Source organism: Salvelinus alpinus, chromosome 17 (genome assembly GCF_045679555.1).
Source record: "Salvelinus alpinus chromosome 17, SLU_Salpinus.1, whole genome shotgun sequence".
In the NCBI taxonomy this organism is placed as follows: domain Eukaryota; kingdom Metazoa; phylum Chordata; class Actinopteri; order Salmoniformes; family Salmonidae; genus Salvelinus; species Salvelinus alpinus.
In genome coordinates, this window is record NC_092102.1 from 52337924 (window position 1) to 52354449 (window position 16526).

Consider the following 16526-nt stretch of genomic DNA (forward strand, 5'->3'; position numbering starts at 1 on the left):
TTCTGCTGCCTCAGCCCCACCTGTCACTATAGGGTCTGCTGCTGCCTCAGCCCCACCTGTCACTATAGGGTCTTCTGCTGCTGCCTCAGCCCCACCTGTCACTATAGGGTCTTCTGCTGCCTCAGCCCCACCTGTCACTATAGGGTCTTCTGCTGCTGCCTCAGCCCCACCTGTCACTATAGGGTCTTCTGCTGCTGCCTCAGCCCCACCTGTCACTATAGGGTCTTCTGCTGCTGCCTCAGCCCCACCTGTCACTATAGGGTCTTCTGCTGCTGCCTCAGCCCCACCTGTCACTATAGGGTCTTCTGCTGCTGCCTCAGCCCCACCTGTCACTATAGGGTCTTCTGCTGCTGCCTCAGCCCCACCTGTCACTATAGGGTCTTCTGCTGCTGCCTCAGCCCCACCTGTCACTATAGGGTCTTCTGCTGCTGCCTCAGCCCCACCTCTCACTATAGCGTCTTCTACTGCTGCCTCAGCCCCACCTGTCACTATAGGGTCTGCTGCTGCCTCAGCCGCACCTGTCACTATATGGTCTTCTGCTGCTGCCTCAGCCCCACCTGTCACTATAGGGTCTGCTGCTGCCTCAGCCCCACCTGTCACTATAGGGTCTGCTGCTGCCTCAGCCCCACCTGTCACTATAGGGTCTTCTGCTGCTGCCTCAGCCCCACCTGTCACTATAGGGTCTTCTGCTGCCTCAGCCCCACCTGTCACTATAGGGTATTCTGCTGCTGCCTCAGCCCCACCTGTCACTATAGGGTCTGCTGCTGCCTCAGCCCCACCTGTAACTATAGGGTCTTCTGCTGCTGCCTCAGACGCACCTGTCACTATAGGGTCTTCTGCTGCTGCCTCAGCCCCACCTGTCACTATAGGGTCTTCTGCTGCTGCCTCAGCCCCACCTGTCACTATAGGGTCTTCTGCTGCTGCCTCAGCCCCGCCTGTCACTATAGGGTCTTCTGCTGCTGCCTCAGCCCCACCTGTCACTATAGGGTCTTCTGCTGCTGCCTCAGCCCCACCTGTCACTATAGGGTCTTCTGCTGCTGCCTCAGCCCCACCTGTCACTATAGGGTCTTCTGCTGCTGCCTCAGCCCCACCTGTCACTATAGGGTCTGCTGCTGCCTCAGCCCCACCTGTCACTATAGGGTCTGCTGCTGCCTCAGCCCCACCTGTCACTATAGGGTCTGCTGCTGCCTCAGCCCCACCTTTAGCTATAGGGTCTTCTGCTGCTGCCTCAGCCCCACCTGTCACTATAGGGTCTTCTGCTGCTGCCTCAGCCCCACCTGTCACTATAGGGTCTGCTGCTGCCTCAGCCCCACCTGTCACTATAGGGTCTGCTGCTGCCTCAGCCCCCACCTGTCACTATAGGGTCTTCTGCTGCTGCCTCAGTCCCACCTGTCACTATAGGGTCTTCTGCTGCCTCAGCCCCACCTGTCACTATAGGGTCTGCTGCTGCCTCAGCCCCACCTGTCACTATAGGGTCTGCTGCTGCCTCAGCCCCACCTGTCACTATAGGGTCTGCTGCTGCCTCAGCCCCACCTGTCACTATAGGGTCTTCTGCTGCTGCCTCAGCCCCACCTGTCACTATAGGGTCTGCTGCTGCCTCAGCCCCACCTGTCACTATAGGGTCTGCTGCTGCCTCAGCCCCACCTGTCACTATAGGGTCTGCTGCTGCCTCAGCCCCACCTGTCACTATAGGGTCTTCTGCTGCTGCCTCAGCCCCACCTGTCACTATAGGGTCTTCTGCTGCTGCCTCAGCCCCACCTGTCACTATAGGGTCTGCTGCTGCCTCAGCCCCACCTGTCACTATAGGGTCTTCTGCTGCCTCAGCCCCACCTGTCACTATAGGGTCTGCTGCTGCCTCAGCCCCCACCTGTCACTATAGGGTCTTCTGCTGCCTCAGCCCCACCTGTCACTATAGGGTCTGCTGCTGCCTCAGCCCCACCTGTCACTATAGGGTCTGCTGCTGCCTCAGCCCCACCTGTCACTATAGGGTCTGCTGCTGCCTCAGCCCCACCTGTCACTATAGGGTCTTCTGCTGCTGCCTCAGCCCCACCTGTCACTATAGGGTCTTCTGCTGCTGCCTCAGCCCCACCTGTCACTATAGGGTCTGCTGCTGCCTCAGCCCCACCTGTCACTATAGGGTCTGCTGCTGCCTCAGCCCCCACCTGTCACTATAGGGTCTTCTGCTGCTGCCTCAGCCCCACCTGTCACTATAGGGTCTGCTGCTGCCTCAGCCCCACCTGTCACTATAGGGTCTGCTGCTGCCTCAGCCCCCACCTGTCACTATAGGGTCTTCTGCTGCTGCCTCAGTCCCACCTGTCACTATAGGGTCTTCTGCTGCCTCAGCCCCACCTGTCACTATAGGGTCTGCTGCTGCCTCAGCCCCACCTGTCACTATAGGGTCTGCTGCTGCCTCAGCCCCACCTGTCACTATAGGGTCTGCTGCTGCCTCAGCCCCACCTGTCACTATAGGGTCTTCTGCTGCTGCCTCAGCCCCACCTGTCACTATAGGGTCTTCTGCTGCTGCCTCAGCCCCACCTGTCACTATAGGGTCTGCTGCTGCCTCAGCCCCACCTGTCACTATAGGGTCTGCTGCTGCCTCAGCCCCACCTGTCACTATAGGGTCTGCTGCTGCCTCAGCCCCACCTGTCACTATAGGGTCTGCTGCTGCCTCAGCCCCACCTGTCACTATAGGGTCTGCTGCTGCCTCAGCCCCACCTGTCACTATAGGGTCTTCTGCTGCTGCCTCAGCCCCACCTGCCACTATAGGGTCTTCTGCTGCTGCCTCAGCCCCACCTGTCACTATAGGGTCTGCTGCTGCCTCAGCCCCACCTGTCACTATAGGGTCTTCTGCTGCCTCAGCCCCACCTGTCACTATAGGGTCTGCTGCTGCCTCAGCCCCCACCTGTCACTATAGGGTCTTCTGCTGCCTCAGCCCCACCTGTCACTATAGGGTCTGCTGCTGCCTCAGCCCCACCTGTCACTATAGGGTCTGCTGCTGCCTCAGCCCCACCTGTCACTATAGGGCCTGCTGCTGCCTCAGCCCCACCTGTCACTATAGGGTCTTCTGCTGCTGCCTCAGCCCCACCTGTCACTATAGGGTCTTCTGCTGCTGCCTCAGCCCCACCTGTCACTATAGGGTCTGCTGCTGCCTCAGCCCCACCTGTCACTATAGGGTCTGCTGCTGCCTCAGCCCCCACCTGTCACTATAGGGTCTTCTGCTGCTGCCTCAGCCCCACCTGTCACTATAGGGTCTGCTGCTGCCTCAGCCCCACCTGTCACTATAGGGTCTGCTGCTGCCTCAGCCCCCACCTGTCACTATAGGGTCTTCTGCTGCTGCCTCAGTCCCACCTGTCACTATAGGGTCTTCTGCTGCCTCAGCCCCACCTGTCACTATAGGGTCTGCTGCTGCCTCAGCCCCACCTGTCACTATAGGGTCTGCTGCTGCCTCAGCCCCACCTGTCACTATAGGGTCTGCTGCTGCCTCAGCCCCACCTGTCACTATAGGGTCTTCTGCTGCTGCCTCAGCCCCACCTGTCACTATAGGGTCTTCTGCTGCTGCCTCAGCCCCACCTGTCACTATAGGGTCTGCTGCTGCCTCAGCCCCACCTGTCACTATAGGGTCTTCTGCTGCCTCAGCCCCACCTGTCACTATAGGGTCTGCTGCTGCCTCAGCCCCCACCTGTCACTATAGGGTCTTCTGCTGCCTCAGCCCCACCTGTCACTATAGGGTCTGCTGCTGCCTCAGCCCCACCTGTCACTATAGGGTCTGCTGCTGCCTCAGCCCCACCTGTCACTATAGGGTCTTCTGCTGCTGCCTCAGCCCCACCTGTCACTATAGGGTCTGCTGCTGCCTCAGCCCCACCTGTCACTATAGGGTCTGCTGCTGCCTCAGCCCCACCTGTCACTATAGGGTCTTCTGCTGCTGCCTCAGCCCCACCTGTCACTATAGGGTCTGCTGCTGCCTCAGCCCCACCTGTCACTATAGGGTCTGCTGCTGCCTCAGCCCCACCTGTCACTATAGGGTCTTCTGCTGCTGCCTCAGCCCCACCTGTCACTATAGGGTCTTTTGCTGCTGCCTCAGCCCCGCCTGTCACTATAGGGTCTTCTGCTGCTGCCTCAGCCCCACCTGTCACTATAGGGTCTGCTGCTGCCTCAGCCCCACCTGTCACTATAGGGTCTGCTGCTGCCTCAGCCCCCACCTGTCACTATAGGGTATTCTGCTGCCTCAGTCCCACCTGTCACTATAGGGTCTGCTGCTGCCTCAGCCCCACCTGTCACTATAGGGTCTTCTGCTGCTGCCTCAGCCCCACCTGTCACTATAGGGTCTGCTGCTGCCTCAGCCCCACCTGTCACTATAGGGTCTGCTGCTGCCTCAGCCCCACCTGTCACTATAGGGTCTGCTGCTGCCTCAGCCCCACCTGTCACTATAGGGTCTGCTGCTGCCTCAGCCCCACCTGTCACTATAGGGTCTGCTGCTGCCTCAGCCCCACCTGTCACTATAGGGTCTTCTGCTGCTGCCTCAGCCCCACCTGCCACTATAGGGTCTTCTGCTGCTGCCTCAGCCCCACCTGTCACTATAGGGTCTGCTGCTGCCTCAGCCCCACCTGTCACTATAGGGTCTTCTGCTGCCTCAGCCCCACCTGTCACTATAGGGTCTGCTGCTGCCTCAGCCCCCACCTGTCACTATAGGGTCTTCTGCTGCCTCAGCCCCACCTGTCACTATAGGGTCTGCTGCTGCCTCAGCCCCACCTGTCACTATAGGGTCTGCTGCTGCCTCAGCCCCACCTGTCACTATAGGGCCTGCTGCTGCCTCAGCCCCACCTGTCACTATAGGGTCTTCTGCTGCTGCCTCAGCCCCACCTGTCACTATAGGGTCTTCTGCTGCTGCCTCAGCCCCACCTGTCACTATAGGGTCTGCTGCTGCCTCAGCCCCACCTGTCACTATAGGGTCTGCTGCTGCCTCAGCCCCCACCTGTCACTATAGGGTCTTCTGCTGCTGCCTCAGCCCCACCTGTCACTATAGGGTCTGCTGCTGCCTCAGCCCCACCTGTCACTATAGGGTCTGCTGCTGCCTCAGCCCCCACCTGTCACTATAGGGTCTTCTGCTGCTGCCTCAGTCCCACCTGTCACTATAGGGTCTTCTGCTGCCTCAGCCCCACCTGTCACTATAGGGTCTGCTGCTGCCTCAGCCCCACCTGTCACTATAGGGTCTGCTGCTGCCTCAGCCCCACCTGTCACTATAGGGTCTGCTGCTGCCTCAGCCCCACCTGTCACTATAGGGTCTTCTGCTGCTGCCTCAGCCCCACCTGTCACTATAGGGTCTTCTGCTGCTGCCTCAGCCCCACCTGTCACTATAGGGTCTGCTGCTGCCTCAGCCCCACCTGTCACTATAGGGTCTTCTGCTGCCTCAGCCCCACCTGTCACTATAGGGTCTGCTGCTGCCTCAGCCCCCACCTGTCACTATAGGGTCTTCTGCTGCCTCAGCCCCACCTGTCACTATAGGGTCTGCTGCTGCCTCAGCCCCACCTGTCACTATAGGGTCTGCTGCTGCCTCAGCCCCACCTGTCACTATAGGGTCTTCTGCTGCTGCCTCAGCCCCACCTGTCACTATAGGGTCTGCTGCTGCCTCAGCCCCACCTGTCACTATAGGGTCTGCTGCTGCCTCAGCCCCACCTGTCACTATAGGGTCTTCTGCTGCTGCCTCAGCCCCACCTGTCACTATAGGGTCTGCTGCTGCCTCAGCCCCACCTGTCACTATAGGGTCTGCTGCTGCCTCAGCCCCACCTGTCACTATAGGGTCTTCTGCTGCTGCCTCAGCCCCACCTGTCACTATAGGGTCTTTTGCTGCTGCCTCAGCCCCGCCTGTCACTATAGGGTCTTCTGCTGCTGCCTCAGCCCCACCTGTCACTATAGGGTCTGCTGCTGCCTCAGCCCCACCTGTCACTATAGGGTCTGCTGCTGCCTCAGCCCCCACCTGTCACTATAGGGTATTCTGCTGCCTCAGTCCCACCTGTCACTATAGGGTCTGCTGCTGCCTCAGCCCCACCTGTCACTATAGGGTCTGCTGCTGCCTCAGCCCCACCTGTCACTATAGGGTCTGCTGCTGCCTCAGCCCCACCTGTCACTATAGGGTCTGCTGCTGCCTCAGCCCCACCTGTCACTATAGGGTCTGCTGCTGCCTCAGCCCCACCTGTCACTATAGGGTCTTCTGCTGCTGCCTCAGCCCCACCTGTCACTATAGGGTCTGCTGCTGCCTCAGCCCCACCTGTCACTATAGGGTCTGCTGCTGCCTCAGCCCCACCTGTCACTATAGGGTCTTTTGCTGCTGCCTCAGCCCCGCCTGTCACTATAGGGTCTTCTGCTGCTGCCTCAGCCCCACCTGTCACTATAGGGTCTTCTGCTGCCTCAGCCCCACCTGTCACTATAGGGTCTTCTGCTGCTGCCTCAGCCCCACCTGTCACTATAGGGTCTGCTGCTGCCTCAGCCCCACCTGTCACTACAGGGTCTTCTGCTGGTGTTGTGTATGTGAAGGTGGGAGAGCTTTGAAGAACAAAAGTAGCTGCTTGAAGTGGGGGAAGTCTGTTGTTTTGGTTGTTTTTATGGTGAAGTGCCTTCAGAAAGTATTCATACCCCTAGACTTGTTACAGCCTGAATTCAAAATGGTTTAAAACAAAAATGGAACAGGGTTGGAGTTAAAACCTACAGGAGGGTTTCTCTCCAGGAACAGGGTTGGAGTTAAAACCTACAGGAGGGCATCTCTCCAGGAACAGGGTTGGAGTTAAAACCTACAGGAGGGTTTCTCTCCAGGAACAGGGTTGGAGTTAAAACCTACAGGAGGGTCTCTCTCCAGGAACAGGGTTGGAGTTAAAACCTACAGGAGGGTTTCTCTCCAGGAACAGGGTTGGAGTTAAAACCTACAGGAGGGTCTCTCTCCAGGAACAGGGTTGGAGTTAAAACCTACAGGAGGGTTTCTCTCCAGGAACAGGGTTGGAGTTAAAACCTACAGGGGGGTCTCTCTCCAGGAACAAGGTTGGAGTTAAACCTACAGGAGGGTGTCTCTCCAGGAACAAGGTTGGAGTTAAACCTACAAGAGGGTATCTCTCTAGGAACAGGGTTAGAGTTAAAACCTACAAGATGGTATCTCTCTAGGAACAGGGTTGGAGTGTAAACCTACAAGAGGGTATCTCTCCAGGAACAGGGTTGGAGTGTAAACCTACAGGACGGTATCTCTCCATGAACAGGGTTGGTTTAAACCTAGGTAGGATATAGTAGGTAAGAGTGAGGTGAATCTAGCTATCTCCTCTTACTGTTGTTGTCCTCTCCTTCCTCTCCTTTATCCTTTCCTTCTCCTCCATCCTCTCCTTCCTCTCCTCCTTCTCTCCTCTCCAGCAGGTAATTGGTGCCATGCCAGCCACTTCTCCCCCTCTGCTCCCCCTTGCCACCTGGTGGTGGTGTCTGGTACTGTTGCTGCCCCCACAGCCCCAGGCCCTGACCCAGCTCCAGCCTAACCCAGAGAAGGCCTCTCCCGCTGGGCAGGCCTTCCCTCACCTCTCCCTGGATGGATCTCCCCTCAGCCACCTCGTCCTGGACTCCAGGTCTGGTCAGTTGTACGTGGGGGCAGTCAACCATCTCTACCATCTCTCCCCTGACCTCCAGGTAATAATGTTTGTAAATCGCTTGTCCATAGCTCTCTATTGGCCGGTTTCCCAGACACAGATTAGCTGAGTCCTGGAACAAAACGCCTTTTCGATGGAGTTTCTCCACTGAGCTTTCTTTTTGGACCAGGCTTAATCGTTGTCCGGGAAACCGCTCCTACTGTATATGTTGCCCCCCGATCCCCTATATAGTGTCCCCTATATAGTGTCCCCGATATAGTGTCCCTTATATAGTGTCCCCTATATAGTGTCCCCGATATAGTGTATTCCTTATATAGTGTCCCTTATATAGTGTCCCCTATATAGTGTTCCCTGTTCCCTATGTAGTGTTTCCTATCCCCTATGTAGTGTTTCCTATCCCCTATGTAGTGTTTCCTATCCCCTGTGTAGTGTTTCCTATCCCCTGTGTAGTGTTTCCTATCCCCTATGTAGTGTTCCCTATTCCCTATGTAGTGTTCCCTATCCCCGATATAGTATTCCCTATGTAGTGTTCCCTATCCCCTATATAGTATTCCCTATATAGTGTTCCCTATCCCTTATATATAGTGTTCCCTATGTGCCCTGGTCAAAAGTAGTGCACTTTAAAGGGAATAGGAGCCATTTGTGACACAGACTATAAAATACTATCTTCTCTAATGTTAATCTTAAACGTATCCTAGGTGCTCTCCTCCAGTCAGACTGGCCCCAAACTGGACAGTGCCGAGTGCTTACCCCCCATCGTCCCCAAGGACTGCAGTACCGCACGCCTGACCCCCAACACTAATAAGATCCTTCTGCTAGAGGAGGGTCTGGCCTCAGCAGGGTCAGAGGTCGGGGCGAGGAGCCTGATCGTGTGTGGAACCCTGTTCCAGGGTATCTGTGAGAAGAGGAGTCTGGGTAATGTGTCCGAGGTGCTGTACCAGACCTCTAATCCGGTGGACACGCAGTACGTAGCCGCCAACGCCCCCCGCGTCTCCACCGTGGGTGTGGTCTTGAACCAAAAGGGTGTGGGGCTTATGCTGGTGGGGCGTGGCTACACCAGTAAAGGCCCCAGCGACATCCCACCAATCACAACTCGCCGTTTGGCCCCCAGCTCCTCCCCCGCCCGCCAGGCCTTCTCCCAAGACGAGGAATTAGGGAAGCTGGTTGTCGGGAGCTACTCCGAGTACAACAACAACTTCATCTCCGCGCATCATCATGGCGACCACGTTTACTTCCTGTTCTCCAGGAGGGATATGTGGCACAGGAAGGAGTACCGGACTTACGTGTCACGTCTCTGCGCCGGGGACCGGAGCTTCTACTCCTACGTGGAGGTTCCGTTAGAATGTTCCGGGGGGTATAACCTCGCCCAGGGGGCTACCCTCGCCAAACACCAGGGGCGACCGGCGCTGTTCGTTGCCATGGCGGCGGGGCAGGCGTCGACGCCCACGGCGACCGGTCGCTCGGCGCTGTGTGTTTACGAGATGTCAGAGCTGGATGCGGCGCTGCAGAGGGCCCAGGAGCTGTGTTATACAGAGGGAGGAAGAGGAAGGACGGGACATGAGGAGGCATACATAGAGTATGAGGTGTCGTCCAAGTGTCTACGCCTGCCCAAGGTAACTAGACACACACACACACACACACACACACACACACACACACACACACACACACACACACACACACACACACACACACACACACACACACACACACACACACACACACACACACACACACACACACACAGCAGCTCAGTGTGTAGGCCTAGGCTAATGTATAGGCCCAGTGTTTAAGCCTACGCAAGGTCAATGACGATGTGTTAGACATTTTTGATTTGTAATGAACCTGAGGGATGCATGATATACTGAATCAAGTGCTGTCAGGGTAGTGGTTGAGGCCTGCATGTATATATAACATCACTAAAATCTAAAACTGCCAGTAATGTACATCGTACCAGCTCCTTCCTGGCCTCCAGAGAAAAACAAGCCTTATGCCGGTAAACCTATTTTCAGCTTGAGCTTCCTTATCAAGTTCTCTACATGCACAGTGAAGCTCAGCTTATCATCAACCCACACACCCAAATATTTGTACACTTTAACTTGCTCTATAGTATGTCCAGCCAATGTAGCAATGACATGATTGGTAACATGCCTGGCATTTGAAAATACCATGCATTTTGTTTTACCTGAATTCAGAACCAGCTTTAAATCACACAGATTCTGTTGGATGATGTTAAATGCTCTTTGGGCATTTTCAAAAGCTAAAGATAAACTACTACCACTTGAATAAAGAACAGTATCATCTGCATATAAATGAACATCCGCTGTTTCAAGAAGATCCCCAATGTTGTTGATATACAAAATGAACAACAGTGGGCCTGTCACGTTCCTGACCTTATTTCCTTTGTTTAGCCTTGTTTAGTTGGTCAGGACGTGAGCTGGGTGGGCATTCTATGTTATGTGTTTCTATGTTGGGTTCATTGTATTAGCCTGATATGGTTCTCAATCAGGGGCAGGTGTTTTACGTTTCCTCTGATTGAGAACCATATTAAGGTAGGCTGTTCTCACTGTTTGTTTGTGGGTGATTGTCTTCTGTGTCTGTGTTTGTTTCACCACACGGTACTGTTTCGTTTCGTTTGTTCGTTTGTTCCTACCTGTTCGTGCGTTCATGTTTTATGTTCTCAAGTTCAGGTCTGTTCACGTCGTTTTGTTATTTTGTATTTTGTCAGTGTTCTGTTTTGTTGGATATCATTAAAATTCGACATCATGAACATTCACCACGCTGCGCCTTGGTCCTCCTCTCTTCCACCTAAAGACGAGCGTTACACTGTGGGGTGCTGAACGTTACAGGGCTCAAAATAGAACCTTGCGGAACACCTGAGCACACCTCTATGGACTCAGATTTACAAACATCCGTCATTACACATTGTGTACGATTTGATAGGTAATTTATAAACCAATCTAGAGCGTGACCTGTAATTCCACAACATCTTAACCTTTGCACTAACACAGCATGGTCCACGGTGTCAAAAGCCTTCGACAAATCAATAAAGACAGACACACAATGTAACTTCTTATCAAGAGCACAGTGGATGTCATTTAAAACCTTCAATGTTGCTGAAACAGTGCTGTGGCCAGACCTAAAAACCTGATTGCATCCATTTAAGATGTTGTTTTCTTGGAAGTAGGCCTTCAGCTGCCTACTAACTAAGGACTCCAGTACCTTTGACAGTACATACGATGTTGATATGGGTCGATAGTTGTCAAGTAGCGAAGGATCTCCACCTTTCAGGAGAGACAGCGATGTATCGTAACGTTGTCTTTCTGATACAGAATACAGAGATGTATCGTAATGTTGTCTTTCTGATACAGAATACAGAGATGTATCGTAATGTTGTCTTTCTGATACAGAATACAGAGATGTATCGTAATGTTGTCTTTCTGATACAGAATACAGAGATGTAACGTTGTCTTTCTGATACAGAATACAGAGATGTATCGTAACGTTGTCTTTCTGATACAGAATACAGCGATGTATCGTAATGTTGTCTTTCTGATACAGAATACAGAGATGTATCGTAATGTTGTCTTTCTGATACAGAATACAGAGATGTAACGTTGTCTTTCTGATACAGAATACAGAGATGTATCGTTGTCTTTCTGATACAGAATACAGAGATGTATCGTAATGTTGTCTTTCTGATACAGAATACAGAGATGTAATGTTGTCTTTCTGATACAGAATACAGAGATGTATCGTAATGTTGTCTTTCTGATACAGAATACAGAGATGTATCGTAATGTTGTCTTTCTGATACAGAATACAGAGATGTATCGTAAACGTTGTCTTTCTGATACAGAATACAGCGATCTATCGTAATGTTGTCTTTCTGATACAGAATACAGCGACCTATCGTAATGTTGTCTTTCTGATACAGAATACAGAGATGTATCGTAATGTTGTCTTTCTGATACAGAATACAGCGATCTATCGTAATGTTGTCTTTCTGATACAGAATACAGCGATCTATCGTAATGTTGTCTTTCTGATACAGAATACAGCGATCTATCGTAATGTTGTCTTTCTGATACAGAATACAGCGATCTATCGTAATGTTGTCTTTCTGATACAGAATACAGAGATGTATCGTAATGTTGTCTTTCTGATACAGAATACAGCGATCTATCGTAATGTTGTCTTTCTGATACAGAATACAGCGATCTATCGTAATGTTGTCTTTCTGATACAGAATACAGAGATGTATCGTAATGTTGTCTTTCTGATACAGAATACAGCGATCTATCGTAATGTTGTCTTTCTGATACAGAATACAGAGATGTAACGTTGTCTTTCTGATACAGAATACAGAGATGTATCGTAATGTTGTCTTTCTGATACAGAATACAGAGATGTATCGTTGTCTTTCTGATACAGAATACAGAGATGTATCGTAATGTTGTCTTTCTGATACAGAATACAGAGATGTATCGTAATGTTGTCTTTCTGATACAGAATACAGAGATGTATCGTAATGTTGTCTTTCTGATACAGAATACAGAGATGTCTCGTAACGTTGTCTTTCTGATACAGAATACAGAGATGTATCGTAATGTTGTCTTTCTGATACAGAATACAGAGATGTATCGTAATGTTGTCTTTCTGATACAGAATACAGAGATGTATCGTAACGTTGTCTTTCTGATACAGAATACAGAGATGTATCGTAATGTTGTCTTTCTGATACAGAATACAGAGATGTAACGTTGTCTTTCTGATACAGAATACAGAGATGTATCGTAATGTTGTCTTTCTGATACAGAATACAGAGATGTATCGTTGTCTTTCTGATACAGAATACAGAGATGTAACGTTGTCTTTCTGATACAGAATACAGAGATGTAACGTTGTCTTTCTGATACAGAATACAGAGATGTATCGTAATGTTGTCTTTCTGATACAGAATACAGCGATCTATCGTAATGTTGTCTTTCTGATACAGAATACAGAGATGTATCGTAATGTTGTCTTTCTGATACAGAATACAGCGATCTATCGTAATGTTGTCTTTCTGATACAGAATACAGAGATGTAACGTTGTCTTTCTGATACAGAATACAGAGATGTATCGTAATGTTGTCTTTCTGATACAGAATACAGAGATGTATCGTTGTCTTTCTGATACAGAATACAGAGATGTATCGTAATGTTGTCTTTCTGATACAGAATACAGAGATGTATCGTAATGTTGTCTTTCTGATACAGAATACAGAGATGTATCGTAATGTTGTCTTTCTGATACAGAATACAGAGATGTCTCGTAACGTTGTCTTTCTGATACAGAATACAGAGATGTATCGTAATGTTGTCTTTCTGATACAGAATACAGAGATGTATCGTAATGTTGTCTTTCTGATACAGAATACAGAGATGTATCGTAACGTTGTCTTTCTGATACAGAATACAGAGATGTATCGTAATGTTGTCTTTCTGATACAGAATACAGAGATGTAACGTTGTCTTTCTGATACAGAATACAGAGATGTATCGTAATGTTGTCTTTCTGATACAGAATACAGAGATGTATCGTTGTCTTTCTGATACAGAATACAGAGATGTAACGTTGTCTTTCTGATACAGAATACAGAGATGTAACGTTGTCTTTCTGATACAGAATACAGAGATGTATCGTAATGTTGTCTTTCTGATACAGAATACAGAGATGTATCGTAATGTTGTCTTTCTGATACAGAATACAGAGATGTAACGTTGTCTTTCTGATACAGAATACAGAGATGTATCGTAATGTTGTCTTTCTGATACAGAATACAGAGATGTAACGTTGTCTTTCTGATATAGAATACAGAGATGTATCGTAATGTTGTCTTTCTGATACAGAATACAGAGATGTATCGTTGTCTTTCTGATACAGAATACAGAGATGTATCGTAATGTTGTCTTTCTGATACAGAATACAGAGATGTAACGTTGTCTTTCTGATACAGAATACAGAGATGTATCGTAACGTTGTCTTTCTGATACAGAATACAGAGATGTATCGTAATGTTGTCTTTCTGATATAGAATACAGAGATGTATCGTTGTCTTTCTGATACAGAATACAGAGATGTAATGTTGTCTTTCTGATACAGAATACAGAGATGTATCGTAACGTTGTCTTTCTGATATAGAATACAGAGATGTATCGTAATGTTGTCTTTCTGATACAGAATACAGAGATGTAACGTTGTCTTTCTGATACAGAATACAGAGATGTAATGTTGTCTTTCTGATACAGAATACAGAGATGTAACGTTGTCTTTCTGATACAGAATACAGAGATGTAACGTTGTCTTTCTGATACAGAATACAGAGATGTATCGTAATGTTGTCTTTCTGATACAGAATACAGAGATGTATCGTAATGTTGTCTTTCTGATATAGAATACAGAGATGTATCGTAATGTTGTCTTTCTGATACAGAATACAGAGATGTAACGTTGTCTTTCTGATACAGAATACAGAGATGTAACGTTGTCTTTCTGATACAGAATACAGAGATGTAACGTTGTCTTTCTGATACAGAATACAGAGATGTATCGTAATGTTGTCTTTCTGATACAGAATACAGAGATGTATCGTAATGTTGTCTTTCTGATACAGAATACAGAGATGTATCGTAACGTTGTCTTTCTGATACAGAATACAGAGATGTAACGTTGTCTTTCTGATACAGAATACAGAGATGTATCGTAACGTTGTCTTTCTGATACAGAATACAGCGATGTAACGTTGTCTTTCTGATACAGAATACAGAGATGTATCGTAATGTTGTCTTTCTGATACAGAATACAGAGATGTATCGTAATGTTGTCTTTCTGATACAGAATACAGAGATGTAACGTTGTCTTTCTGATACAGAATACAGAGATGTATCGTAATGTTGTCTTTCTGATACAGAATACAGAGATGTATCGTAATGTTGTCTTTCTGATACAGAATACAGCGATGTAACGTTGTCTTTCTGATACAGAATACAGAGATGTATCGTAATGTTGTCTTTCTGATACAGAATACAGAGATGTAATGTTGTCTTTCTGATACAGAATACAGAGATGTAACGTTGTCTTTCTGATACAGAATACAGAGATGTAACGTTGTCTTTCTGATACAGAATACAGAGATGTATCGTAATGTTGTCTTTCTGATACAGAATACAGAGATGTATCGTTGTCTTTCTGATACAGAATACAGAGATGTAACGTTGTCTTTCTGATACAGAATACAGAGATGTAACGTTGTCTTTCTGATACAGAATACAGAGATGTAACGTTGTCTTTCTGATACAGAATACAGAGATGTAATGTTGTCTTTCTGATACAGAATACAGAGATGTAACGTAATGTTGTCTTTCTGATACAGAATACAGAGATGTAATGTTGTCTTTCTGATACAGAATACAGCGATGTATCGTAACGTTGTCTTTCTGATACAGAATACAGAGATGTAACGTTGTCTTTCTGATACAGAATACAGAGATGTAACGTTGTCTTTCTGATACAGAATACAGAGATGTAACGTTGTCTTTCTGATACAGAATACAGAGATGTCTCGTTGTCTTTCTGATACAGAATACAGAGATGTAATGTTGTCTTTCTGATACAGAATACAGAGATGTAATGTTGTCTTTCTGATACAGAATACAGAGATGTATCGTAAACGTTGTCTTTTGCCAGATCGCTTTTCGATGTATTTTAATTGTCCAATCAACCAATCACCTCTGACTCTTCTTTTCTTTAGGATTCATTAAAGAAGTACCCGTGTGGAGGGGAACACACCCCCAGCCCCATCGCCTCTGCTGTTCCCCTGTCTGCCACCCCTTCTTTGACGAGGGAAACTCAACTCACCGCAGTCACCACCACTACCGAGGCCGGTCACACCATCGCTCTGCTGGGGGACAAGAACGGATGGCTGCACAAGGTATATACACGCACACACACACACACACACACACACACACACACACACACACACACACACACACACACACACACACACACACACACACACACACAGTAACGAGAGACACACACACAGAGGCACACACACCATCGCATTGCTGGGGGACGAGAACGGATGGCTGCACATCAGTGGCGGGATGTTTCAGTAGGCTAAACTAGCTAGCTGCATTTGCTAGCTAAGTAAGTGAAACAGAATTTTTTTTGACTCGCTCTCTATTTCTCTGCTTCTCCTTCATTTTGGAATAAATTAATTTAGAAACTGTTTCTCTCTTTCTCTCTCTTTGAGTCAACTACTCGCCACATGTTATACACTGCAGTGCTAGCTAGCTGTAGCTTATGCTTTCAGTACTAGATTCATACTCTGATCCTTTGATTGGGTGGACAACATGACAGTTCATGCTGCAAGAGCTCTGATAGGTTGGAGGACGTCCTCTGGAAGTTGTCATAATTACCGTGTAAGTCTATAGAAGGGGGTGAGGAACCATGAGCCTCCTAGGTTTTGTATTGAATTCAATGTACCCAGAGGAGGACGGAAGCTAACTGTCCTCTGGCTACACCATGGTGCTACCCTACAGAGTGCTGTTGAGGCTTGTAGACCTTCTTTGCAAAACAGTGTGTTTTTAATAAATTATTTGGTGACGATGTCAACTATATTTCCTAACTCCTAATATTGCAAATGGAGAACGTGTAATGAGAACGTGTAATGGTGTAATGGAGAACGTGTAATGGAGAACGTATAGACTTTCAGCAGGCGGATTGGCCCCCCTGATATAGACTTTCAACAGGTGGATTGGGCCCCCTGATATAGACTTTCAACAGCCGGATTGGGCCCCCTGATATAGACTTTCAACAGGCGGATTGGGCCCCCTGATATAGACTTTCAACAGCCGGAT

At 49.0% G+C, this 16526-nt stretch overlaps 1 protein-coding gene across 3 annotated transcripts in view; it reads left to right on the plus strand.

Annotated features, from left to right (window-relative positions):
- Nucleotides 1-16526, plus strand: part of LOC139543158 (plexin-B3-like) — a 264643-nt gene that overhangs the window by 67044 nt on the left and 181073 nt on the right. For all 3 annotated transcript variants that reach the window (XM_071349397.1, XM_071349399.1, XM_071349398.1), the window contains exons 2-4: nucleotides 7390-7656; nucleotides 8315-9229; nucleotides 15413-15592. In XM_071349397.1, coding sequence (XP_071205498.1) covers nucleotides 7405-7656; nucleotides 8315-9229; nucleotides 15413-15592 — 1347 coding nt within the window. In that variant the 5' untranslated portion in view covers nucleotides 7390-7404. The remainder of the gene's footprint in view (nucleotides 1-7389; nucleotides 7657-8314; nucleotides 9230-15412; nucleotides 15593-16526) is intronic.